At 29.2% G+C, this 12,061-nt stretch overlaps 1 protein-coding gene across 1 annotated transcript in view; it reads right to left on the reverse strand.

The window, feature by feature from the left end:
* The window catches only part of LOC105662388 (cell division cycle protein 20 homolog), a 201,205-nt gene extending 193,192 nt beyond the window's left edge, over positions 1 to 8,013 (reverse strand). Inside the window, exons 1-2 of the mRNA XM_076533336.1 lie at positions 7,801 to 8,013; positions 7,077 to 7,235 (exon numbers count right to left, since the gene is read on the reverse strand). Of these exons, the coding sequence (XP_076389451.1) occupies positions 7,077 to 7,235; positions 7,801 to 7,809 (168 nt within the window). The 5' untranslated portion in view covers positions 7,810 to 8,013. The remainder of the gene's footprint in view (positions 1 to 7,076; positions 7,236 to 7,800) is intronic.
* Positions 8,014 to 12,061: the final 4,048 nt, after the last annotated feature.

Below are 12,061 nucleotides of genomic sequence, written 5' to 3' on the forward strand. Positions count from 1 at the left end.
ATTTAGAAATCTAAAGAATTTGTAATGTGTTTGATGGTTTATATATAACAGCTAGATAGATTCAATTATTACTACAGCCATTAACTCTACATAAAGTTTATGACATTAGGTGAAAGGAACATAACTTCATCCTGCATAATCAAACATTTAGGACGCGAATCAGTATTATTAAATAACAATATAGAGTTTTAATATGGATTTTGTGACAGTTATATTCATTACGTATGCAATCAATTTAATTGAGAAGATGTATTCTTTATTGTTTAAATAGTTATTGGACTATTCATTCATTCTCTATAAATATCTGGAGATCGTTGCAAAAAATAAATGGCGATCGTTTATTAACTTACTACCCATTTAAATAAATTACATAACAATGATTCCACATTTTTCGCGGAATCCATAATCAGAGACTTGAAACCCTTAAGAGATGCAATATCTTAATTGATGCTAAAGCTTTTATATAGCTGGTTTTTGCAATATATCGTAATGATTATATAGGAACATTCAGCTATTTATTAAATACACATTTAAGTGCTATAACAGTATTTCCTCGTCTATGATTACGGGTTAATCGATGTTATATGGTGTCAAATTATATTAAATACTTATTACTGCACAATTATCTCTATTAAAAACGAGAATCTTATAATATCATCTTTGGCCGCATAACTATCTCCAATTTGACAGAGAAATGTTTAACACTAAACTGTTTATCATGAACCATTCAAAATGACTGATTTCAAATTTCACACTTTATATTACAATGATGAAGAATACATTAAATGTTCATAAGAATATGTTCGTTTCTGCACCAGTTACTTATCTATTTTTCAATTTTATTTTCAATTTAAGAGTATGCATTTAACGCCATTAAAAAAGTTAGACGAAAAGTTAAAACTAAAATTAGTCAGTTTCAAGTAGACTAGCGATAATATTTACAAAAAAATTAAGGGCGTGTACTATAAGATATCAGTCTGACTTTTTAAAATTTTATTCCTTCAATTTCATGTTATTATAACTGATACCTCGTCAAAGTTAATGAACCTTGAAAACTAACAAATAACATTGATTTTAATTCCTGAAACAAATAACACTGATACAAAGCAATTGGAGCAGAACATCAATGCAAACATAGTTTCAATATTGTTCGTATTAGCAGAAATGACTTTGCATGACCTTGAATTTTACTGTGACACCTAAACGTACCAAAACACTACATATATATACTCATTAAATTATACTCATACTTGTTTATGAACTCCCATTTTCTGTAAATGTAATGAAATATTGAAATATTCCAAAATATTTCAATATCATATTATAGCAAGTCGCTGCTCATCTCGATATCAAGACTACGATCTGAAAAATAGTGTTGTCTAAAAAAAAGTCAAAGTAACCTTTTTACAAGAAATAAAATCAAGCTTCTAACTCTTATCTAACAAAGACCTAGAATGCGAAGAAAATATTTTCATGAGATGTGAAAAATAAAAGAACAAGGACTGCAAACTGTCAAACTGAAATTTATATTTAATTTGACTCAGATATCATTTCAGTAAATAGTCCGTCCGCACGCAATCAAACACGTGAAATATAAGTGGGACTCTTTCAAAATGCAAATTTCAGCTCTCTCGTAAATATCGAAAAAATGAGAACTCGTTTCGAGCAACTTATCGAATACGTAAATCGTTCCGGCCAGAGACAGCTCTATGAATAATACTTTGGCACGTTACAAGATAAGCATACTGTTAGTCAATCAGTTATTACTTATATAGTACAATGTAATAAATAAGTATGGCAACAATCAGCTGGTGACATTATAATTACCTGGCATTTCAAACATATTACACGCGTATGAAGAGTGAACCGCCTTCAGAGACACTAATTTACATTTGTCCAGATCTAGGTCTGCGTTTAGGTCAGCGAATTTAGAGCGTAATCGACGCGAAATCGGTAGATAAAATGCGATTGATAATACAAAAGGGAAGGTAGGAGTATTGCGACAACGTCTAATGATTTGCGGACAATGAGTTATTGTACTGAAAGATTGATCGACACAGTGGTGAAGAAATTGAGGGGTAAAAATTAAATACCAATGGCAAAATAGTTTTGTAAATCTGTAAAAAAAGCAAAATACTTTGTAATGTTTTAGTACAATTTTTCATGGTTCTTAGTATAATAAAGTGCTAGATAATTCAATCACAATGAATGTCCTCCAAGTTGCAACCCACCTAAATCCCGTCCTCAAACAATAAATTTCGCTTTAAACTTATTTGCAAAATGAAACTGACAAAAAATGTACAAGAATTACTCGTTTAGTTTCTTTGACCATAATTCTTAGACACATTTACCAAAATTGACATACAATTTTACAAACTTTACACGTTTAATAACATTAAACTTGTATTACTACAAAAATATGCATCATTTGACTCACAAGACTCAACAGAATTATTAACCAAAAAAAACTTCTACAAATTTTCGATAAATAAACTGCGTATCATTTCTAAAACCCTCAAGTTTAACACCCTCCTAAAATCAGATTTTTCAAAAACTAAATGTGATTGGGGGAAATAATGTGCACCCTAGAATCTGAAATGTTCATGGAGATCCCATGTCAGATTTTTAAAGAGTATTATTCGACACTGCCTGACAAATAAAAATTTGTTAGACAGTATTGTTCCTTGTCGAAAGTGTTGAAGCATGTATTGACGTCTTCAACAATGGCAGAAATTATTCACCACTAAACTGCTTAATGCTTTTCGTTCCAGAGGAATGCCGACAACAACCAGGAGGGTAACAATACAAATAGCATGAAACGAGGAGCTGAAAATCTACCAGTCCAGTTTCGGATGCTGTCCTGTGCGAAGGCACCGGTTAAGGCTGAGGGTGATTTGGGCCTTAGTGGTCCTGTGGTGGCTGTATACGAATCCTACTGGCCTGCTAAGTCCCAAGTTATCTTCAGCACACGCTGCAGTAACCCTGCAGTCCCGACGATTGCAAGTTCGTGTTCATCAGAAGGTAATATTGTCTTGCACCGATTGTTAATACTGTCAGGTCAATTAAATATAAATCTCTAATCAAGACTCTAAGTAAAAGACGATATTACATATTTTCAGAAATTATTTATGTCAAACATTTGACGAGCAAACATCTCATGTGACGAACATTTGATTTTTGAGAGACAGATATGAGATATTACAAGCATTTGAAAGTGTGGAGTTTTAAAATGATAATCACGACGCCCAAAATTACACTTTAGTGCGTGTATAAACAAATTATTATCAAACTTAATCCACGAACAAATTATTAGTACACATAATTCATAAATAAAATTGTCACTTAACGTAATTCATAAATAAAATTGTCAGTGAACGTAATTCATAAAGATTATCAGTAAACGTAATCCAAAAAAAAATTGTCAATGAAAGTTTAAACGAATGACAAATGAATGAAATATTGAATACTTGAGATAAAATCTAAAATTTAAAAATATAGGAAAGTGAGAATTGGTTTGTGAAATGAAGTGAAGAAGTGTGAAAAAAATATCTGAGAAAAGAAAATTGTGTGATTTGATAAATTCTAAAGTTGGTAAATAACAAAGAAATTTTCATTTACAAAAAATGATTATATTTAAGAGATCAATTGTGGTGCAAAGTGTAAGAAAATGTTGGGCACGTTTTACAACAGACTTAAGTGTGAATAATGATGTTAAAATCTACCTAACAAGAAGTGAAAATCAATGTAGAGATCAAAAGAAAATTGATTTTCTTCAGATTTTATATTATTAATGAAAAAAAGGATAGTCAAATTATTAAGTAACATAATTAACATACAATTTTGAATTCTTTGACGAATGAGTTATCTCCTGTAAAAGGTGGTTCATTTCTACAAGAGTTTCTCGATATTTGCAATAATTTATATTGAAATAAAATATTCTCTCAAAATTTTTCAAACACTGTTGTTGGTCTTCTTGCATTAAAAGTAATATCAAGCACAAATTTAAATGTAATACAATTGTTTTGCATAAACTAACATGAAAATGTGTTTTATTGCAATTGTAGAGAGTCAGTATATTAAACTTGTTTAACAGAATTTTGATCTCATTGATAATTAAGTGAGTAACCAGTAAATAAGAGTGATTGTGCAACATATAAAATTTTCAACAATCAAGAAGATTAAACCAAGCGAAAATTTCTAAAGATTGCACATCTGATCGAATATGAAACGCCGTCGCGTGCATTATGTGCCAAAAGTTCATTGGTAGCCATCGAGAAGAAAATTTCTTTTAATCGTATCAAAAAAAACATGATCGTATAAACAATTAGAGAAGTTTATGATCTCGTTAAAAGTGATGAGTAAATTATTGAGAGAAAATAGTGAAATATCAAAAATTAGCAATGATAGTGTGTAATTCGTGATCCGGAATTAGCGTTAGTTATTACTTCAATGATTATTACATAAAAGTAAAGTAAATCGGTGATCTTCATTTTAACCCTTAGTAGAAAGCAATGTCAATACTAAAAAACTGCAATATTTATCTAAAATAGTAGACAAAGGTTTCCTACTTGTGTTTTGAAAATAATACCGTGTAAATTGCGGCCTGTTACTCTATTACACGTTGTTACTCTTGTATCGAAATTTATTACTAAATTTTACATAACTGAGGATTTATTTCATTTCTGACGTGTCTTTCAGATTTCCAATTGTTTCTTTCTTTGTAATTACAAAGAAGATCACAAGGACGGATGTGTACAAATTTAGAATCTATAAAAAAAAAACATTAAACGCGTCATGAGTATAATTTTTAAAACACAAATAGAAAAGTTCCATCTGCTATTTGACTCATAATATCGTGTCAGACTCATGACGTATATTGCAGTTCGAATACAACAAACCCAAATCGTATTTGCAGCATAACTGAGGTTCAAGTTTAATACTAATTATAATTTGCAGAGTCAAGGTTCACCGAACCCGAAATATATTTATCATTTCAACTTTTCTTATTTGTCTCAACATTACAGCAATAATTAGTTAGTTCTCGCTGACACAACTATAGATTCAAGAGTTAAATAAATACTACTTATTTTAAATATTATCGATATCTTTACTAAGCCAAAAATTGAAACATTTTATACATACTTTGAACAAAATGGAAATACTAAATAATAACGAATAAAGTTGTTTTTATTCGATAAAAATATAGCCGAAGGTTCTGAAGTAAAAATTTTGAACGAAACAAAGTTATTGCAAATATGACAAATAATTTTCAATTCAAATAAATGAGCTTCACTTTAACGTCACCTAAATTGATGTGAAGTGTGGCCATCTAATGACGAAAACAGAAACTATTCTTGACCGATGCACCAATCGGTACAGCAGAAATTTCACTTACCGTATTTGCTTAATGCTAGCACGTTTAACGCACGATAGAAATTTCGCTTACGTTTAATTTTCAAATTTCCAAATTTTTGTATCATGGACAACATAGAACTAAAATTGTGTTTCCATTTCAGAAAGAAAATTCAACAAGTGGACCGTTGAGTTCGTTGCGACAGGGTTGGGGTTTCTATGCGGCATGTGCCTTGCTTTCAAAAAAGGAATGCCCTCCGAAATCCCAAAAATGTCCAACGCTTATCATCATTAACAGCATAAAAATCAAATTTGGAATCGAATTACAGCCGACAAGGGGATGTTTTTGTACAAAACTTAGATTTAGGTCGTATATTGTAGATTTAGAGATAACACCTGATGAACACTTCACTTCTACATTTAGTTCTAGATTTAGAGTTTTTAATTTAGAGTTCTTGTTAGAGTTATCGCACTTAATTGCATCAGTATAGTTAAATTCAGAGAATAATAAATTAAAATATGATACGGCGACACATCTTGATGTAGTCTCGTCCAAAACCATTTTTGATTACAAATTGCTTCGCAAATTACTCTGCAAATTACTTTATCAGTGCAATATTCGAATCTACATCTCATAGATGCATTATCTTGAATATGAAAAACTGATTTTGTAGAACTGCGAATGAGCATCGAGCATCTTTTTAACCCAAAACCTGCGTTAGGGTATTTAAACTTCAAATTTCGCACTCAAATTATTTTATAACCATAGTATACCTCTGAATTTAACTATACTTTGCAAACAGCTCACATAGCTGTGATTTATTGTTGAAATAAACAATAGTTATCGAAATCCAGTGAATCAAAAAAGAGAGTAGTGATATATGAAGTACCATTGTAATAATTGTAATTAAGAGTTTAAATGTTATTATTATATGTAGTCTATTGTACAGTAATAAGTAGTTTAAGTTCTTTTTCTAAGAAATAAAATGATGGCAGCATATTGTGTTTCTAAAAATCCAAATATAGAAGTGAACAAGTTTCAGGATTTTTAATTTGAAATTTTCTTGGATCCACAACTCATTGCTGCATATATCATGTGCACCAACACCTATTTGATACACAGCTATTTGATACACAATCTGCCCACCACTGATGTTAATCAGGATGATCACGAAGAAGTGAGTAAATATAAGAATATTTACAATTAATATTTCTTTTTACCCTTTATTTACTTGTTTCATTTTTATATTTATTTTAAACAAAAATTAATATTTGTTTGTTTGTTTCAGGCAGCAAGCGGAAGTTATACACAGAAAAATGGTTTGCATTTCTGATGGATAAAACATACAAGTATTTTCAATTGTAGAAATTTTATTAAAGAAGAAATATTAAAAAGAACATCATGTAACTGCAGAAAAAATTCATCAAACTCGTGATTCAAACGTTAATTCTAATAGTAATGTACAGCAAACAGAAAATACAAAAATACAACAAATTGCTAAGTTTTTTCCGATAACTGCATGATATAAGTACTTTAGATTCAAATTATTCTGAAGTGCTAGTGTCAAATTTTCAGCATTACACTATGCTGAGGACATTATGATAAAATAATGCGGAAAATCATTCGAATAGTTATAAAAACACAGTTTGTTTCCCACAATACATTATACGTATTGTGTTAATACAAATAATATAAATTAATGTAAAAACAATCTGGGACTCACCGATTCGAAGTCCTGCTCGAGAAGACGCAACCGTGGGAACCTGACTGAATCTCCACGCAGCGGCGTCACATCAATATTTCCGCTACCTTGCGCTTCTTGATTTTCAGAACGAAACAGAATTCTCCGCATTTTATTTATACGTGAATTTTCACCTAGGTACTATGAACACAAATTTAAATTTGTACACAAAACAAGAGAAAGACAGTTCATATACACTTTCATTTAGGATTATTAGAACACTTGCAACATGTCAATTTTTGTAAATTATTGAATTCTTATACCCACAATTATGTATTCTAGAATCCATAAATTTATTAATTTGTAAATTTAAATGCTTGAACATATGAAAATTTGAAAACTTGAATATATAAAAATTTGAATATTGGAATATATAAAAATTTGAAAATCTTAATACATAAAAATTTGAAAATTGAAATATATCAAAATTTGAAACTCTTAATACATAAAAATTTGAAAATTGGAATATATCAAAATTTGAAAATTTGAATATATGTAAATTAGAAAATTTGAAAATCTGTAAACTTGTAAACTTCGCAATTTCTAAATACGTAAACTTGTCAAAATGTTAGGAAAAATAATCAATCAAATTCATTTCATAAATTTAATACATTTAAAAAAAAATAAAAAATAAAATGTGATTATCTTCCTCTTTTTATGCATCACAATTCACTACACGATTATGAAAATCCTTTTAAATGCTCACCGTGCACATAATAGTTAATGTATCATTATTTGGTAAGAACTCAATAACTTAATGTAAACAAACAGGAAACATAAGAAACTCAAATTGATAAACGATAGATGTAAATTGTTTTTAATCTTATATGATTATTTTAAAGAACTGAGAATCGACACGACGATTCGACTCTCACAGCGGTAAACGATCAACTGACAGTATAAACTTTAATTTGAATTTGGCTGAGGACTTCAGTGGAAGCAAAACAACGTCGCGCGCCTTTATAAACACAATCGAAGGACTGTGTGCAATTCGAAGTACAGCTGGTCTTTGATTTTCTATGTGCGTGGTGTGACAAAAGTAAATACTAGTTCTTTCTCTACTTCCTCTTAAATATTTAAATTTTTTTTAAATTTGTATAACTTATGTAGTTTATAATGATATGTAAGTTATTTTTAAAATATAAAAAATAAATTTAAAAAATGTACATTTTAATAAAATTTGTATTCAACTTATTTAAAAATATTAAAAAACTTATTTATATCCTTTCTAAATAACTTTAAATGATCTTTGTGAACTTTTTAAATGCAGTATAATAGAAGCATTCATAATTTAAAACACAATACAATTTTTGTGAAACGAAAGGATAAAAATGGACAGAAAGAATTTGTATGGCCAAACAAAACTCAATATTTAATTAAAAAAAGTGTGTCAAAAGATGTAGTTATACATTTGATTTATATTAAAATTTTTATATAATTTTATATTAAAATACTTCTTTCCTTAATAAAAATATTATTGCGCCGAGAAATTTCTTTTTGAATTGCCATTATTTGTTAAATAATTCAAACCGAAATTTAATAACAAATGTTTCTTAATTAAATGAACAAGAAGCTACATTCTTAAGACATGTGTTCTCTTCGATTTCTATCACTATTCTGATTTTAAAGCTTATGAAAATAGTTCCTTATTAAAAGCATTTTGAAAGCAAGAAACTGTACTATAAAATGTAATAAAATATTGGATACAAGTTTTTGGGAATCCTCAATATAAATAAATAATATTATTAAAATTATAATAAAAATGAGGCAAAACCTTAATATTTTTAACCATTTTGATTTGATGCTGGAAAAAGAACATTTAAACACTATGTTTATTAATTGTAGTTATAAAGATATAACATATAACATAATTTTACATTTGGATAACTATTTTGAGTAATCGCAATGACAATTAGGTATACAATATATAAATAACATTAGTATAATAATCGACAATAATTTCATTCACATTCTTCAGTTCTTCTGTATCAGATGCATACGTTGACTGGTCCTGCAGGCTGTATGGATCCAAATGCTTCATATTTAAGAACAAAAGTCTTATATATGAAGCATTGATGCTGTAAAATGCTGAAATATTCTAACTACATGGCAGGGTAGTTCATGGGTGGGCATAAATTCATCGTGGCCTGCATTTGGCTTCATATCTCAGGTCTGAATAAACCAAAATGTTTCAAGTTTGAAACTAAAGATCCTCTATACGGATCCTTTGTCATCAAATATCAAAACATTTTGGCCAAAGGGCAGGGGCTCATAGGTCAGCATAAATTGTTTATTGGTGGGGTCATCTTTGGGGTAGGTGGAAAATGCTTCAATTTTGAAGTTAAAGATCCTCTGTATGAATCATTCATAACATCAAATTTGAATCATTTCGATAAAAGGGGTGGGCTTATTCATAAGTGAGCATGTATGTTGACTTTTCTTCGAGCTGGACATCTTTGGGCTAAAAGGGCTAATCTGCATCGTTCCTAAACATGGGACATTTGTTGAGGTATCTTTGCTGCAGGGTAGGGGTAGCACAAATCAGTGGTGGTCCATCTTTGGCATATCTCTAAACTAAATAGACAAAAATGTTTCAAATGTCAAAAATTAAAAATCATCTGTAAAGGATGCCTGATAATATCTACTGTTGAAACATTTTGATCAACTGCGAAAAAGGGGACGTAGATCAATTTTGGGACTAAAGATGCTAAGCATAGGGCATTCATATCATCATATGTTGGGACATTTTGCTGAAAAGAAAAAGTTAGTCTAGAGGAGAACAACCAATGATGGCCTATTTTTGGCCGCATATCTCCAGACCATGTGGACTAAAATGTTTCAAATGTGAAATTAAAAATCATCTGTTAAGATCATTTATAATATAAACTGTTGAATCATTTTAGTCAATAATGGGGCATAGATCAGTGGAGAGCATAAATGTGTGTTGGCACACGTTGTCATCATATCTTCGAACTGGACGGATCAAAATGTTTCGAATTTAAAATTAAAAATTCTGTGTAAGATCATTTATGATATTAAAGATTGAAACATTTGGATCGAAGAGATGGGGCGTAGTTCAGAGGTGAGCATAAATGTATGTTGACACTTCACTAGTAGCATATCTCAAAGCTAGATGAACCAAAATTACACTCTTACATTTGTATATCATATGTTTTCTGTTGCTATTGCTATAACATGCTATAACATTGCTGTAACATGCGAACTGTTTAGTTTGATAGAATGTTGCATAACAACACAACTGAACCATCTGGTTTTTAACTCCTGAATTGTAACAAATTTACTATTGCAACAAATTCACACTCTGGTCGATAACTTTAAAATCTATAAACCTTTAAATTGATTGAAAAAACATGCGGGAAATTTAAATCAATTAAATTGAATTTCAAAGTCCATCCAAACAAAACAAAATGTATCCAATTTTCTCTATGTTACTAATATTAAAACTATAAAATAAGTGAACTAATATAATTTAACAGTAGCAGACAGCAAAATTACTTGATATATTTTAAGCACACTGAAGATAGAAACCTTGGATCACTATCATATTTGTATATTCAACTTCCACTTATCATTTGCATTGCATGTAATAATATATAATTTTATAACACATATTAATGTACACTTATTTATTCACAGTACCTTCTTTATAAAGGTCTACACTTTTAAAAGCGCAGTACCTTACTTCTTCATATTTTATTTATTTTTATTTTACTATCTTTGAAGTTAGATGACAAACACCAAACCTCTGTTCATTTAACAAACACACTGAATCACACTAAATTTAAATACTTTTAAATAGATGACAAACACTAAATCTCAGATTGTTCAATTCACAAACACACTGAATCACACCAAATTTAAATACTTTTAACTTGTGACAATCACTCACTATAGAAATCACTGACCGATTCAAATATTCATGCACAAACTGAAGCCAGATTTTTCTGACTTCCATTCATACGGGTACATTTTCCATAAACCAAATAGCACATACATGATAGGACAATAATCACAGCAGTCGAATCAATCGATAAAATCAATCAATCAATCAACATACATAATTATAACAAATCAAACCAAATTGACATAAACCAAAAGATGTGGAACCACATTGTGCAATACTCACATTTAAACTGAATTTTCATGCATTTCTCATACCTTTGCTATTTACCGATAGTACTCTCATCCTTCAGTCTTCCATCAGCTGCTATTTTTGTTTAAATTGATAAAAAATTGAAATCATCACCTCGTCTTGGAGCTGGGTTTTCCTGGCACATACAGCTTACTTTCAAACGTTAAAGTGTCATGATACATATCATATTATCTTTAATTGTATGAAAAATTATTGACATCTACTATAAAAAAATTACAATATGGAGATTGCAGAAAAAAATTTTGAATGGAAAATGAAATTCCTATTTGTTAGTTATTTAATATTAATTAATGTACGTATGAAATTTTATCTCCAAAATTTGGTATCAAATTGAGTTAACTTTTTTCTTTTTAAGAAAAAAAAAATGTTATAATATTTTTGTTTATTGAAAAATTACTTTTTTAATACTAAAAATTTTTAATATATTTTTGTTTTATAATATATTTGAGACTAATTATATTATATATAATATTATATAATCATAATAATATTTTTGTTTATTGAAAAATTACTTTTTTAATACTGAAAATCTTGAATATATTTTTGTTTTATAATATATTTGAAACTAATTATATATAATTAAGTATATGATAACTTCCATAATAAACTATATTTAAATATACTTTGAAACTAATTTAATTTTGCAAAATAGTTTCAGAAACCACTCTTGGCCAATGTCACCTTTCTCCTGGCTACATATAAAAATATCAATTTATTTGTTTACTGATTATTTACAAGAAAGGTGTCATTGCTCGATGGAAACCACGAGAAGGTGGTGGTGTTCTTCCATCGG

This window comes from Megachile rotundata, chromosome 7 (assembly GCF_050947335.1).
Source record: "Megachile rotundata isolate GNS110a chromosome 7, iyMegRotu1, whole genome shotgun sequence".
NCBI lineage: Eukaryota > Metazoa > Arthropoda > Insecta > Hymenoptera > Megachilidae > Megachile > Megachile rotundata.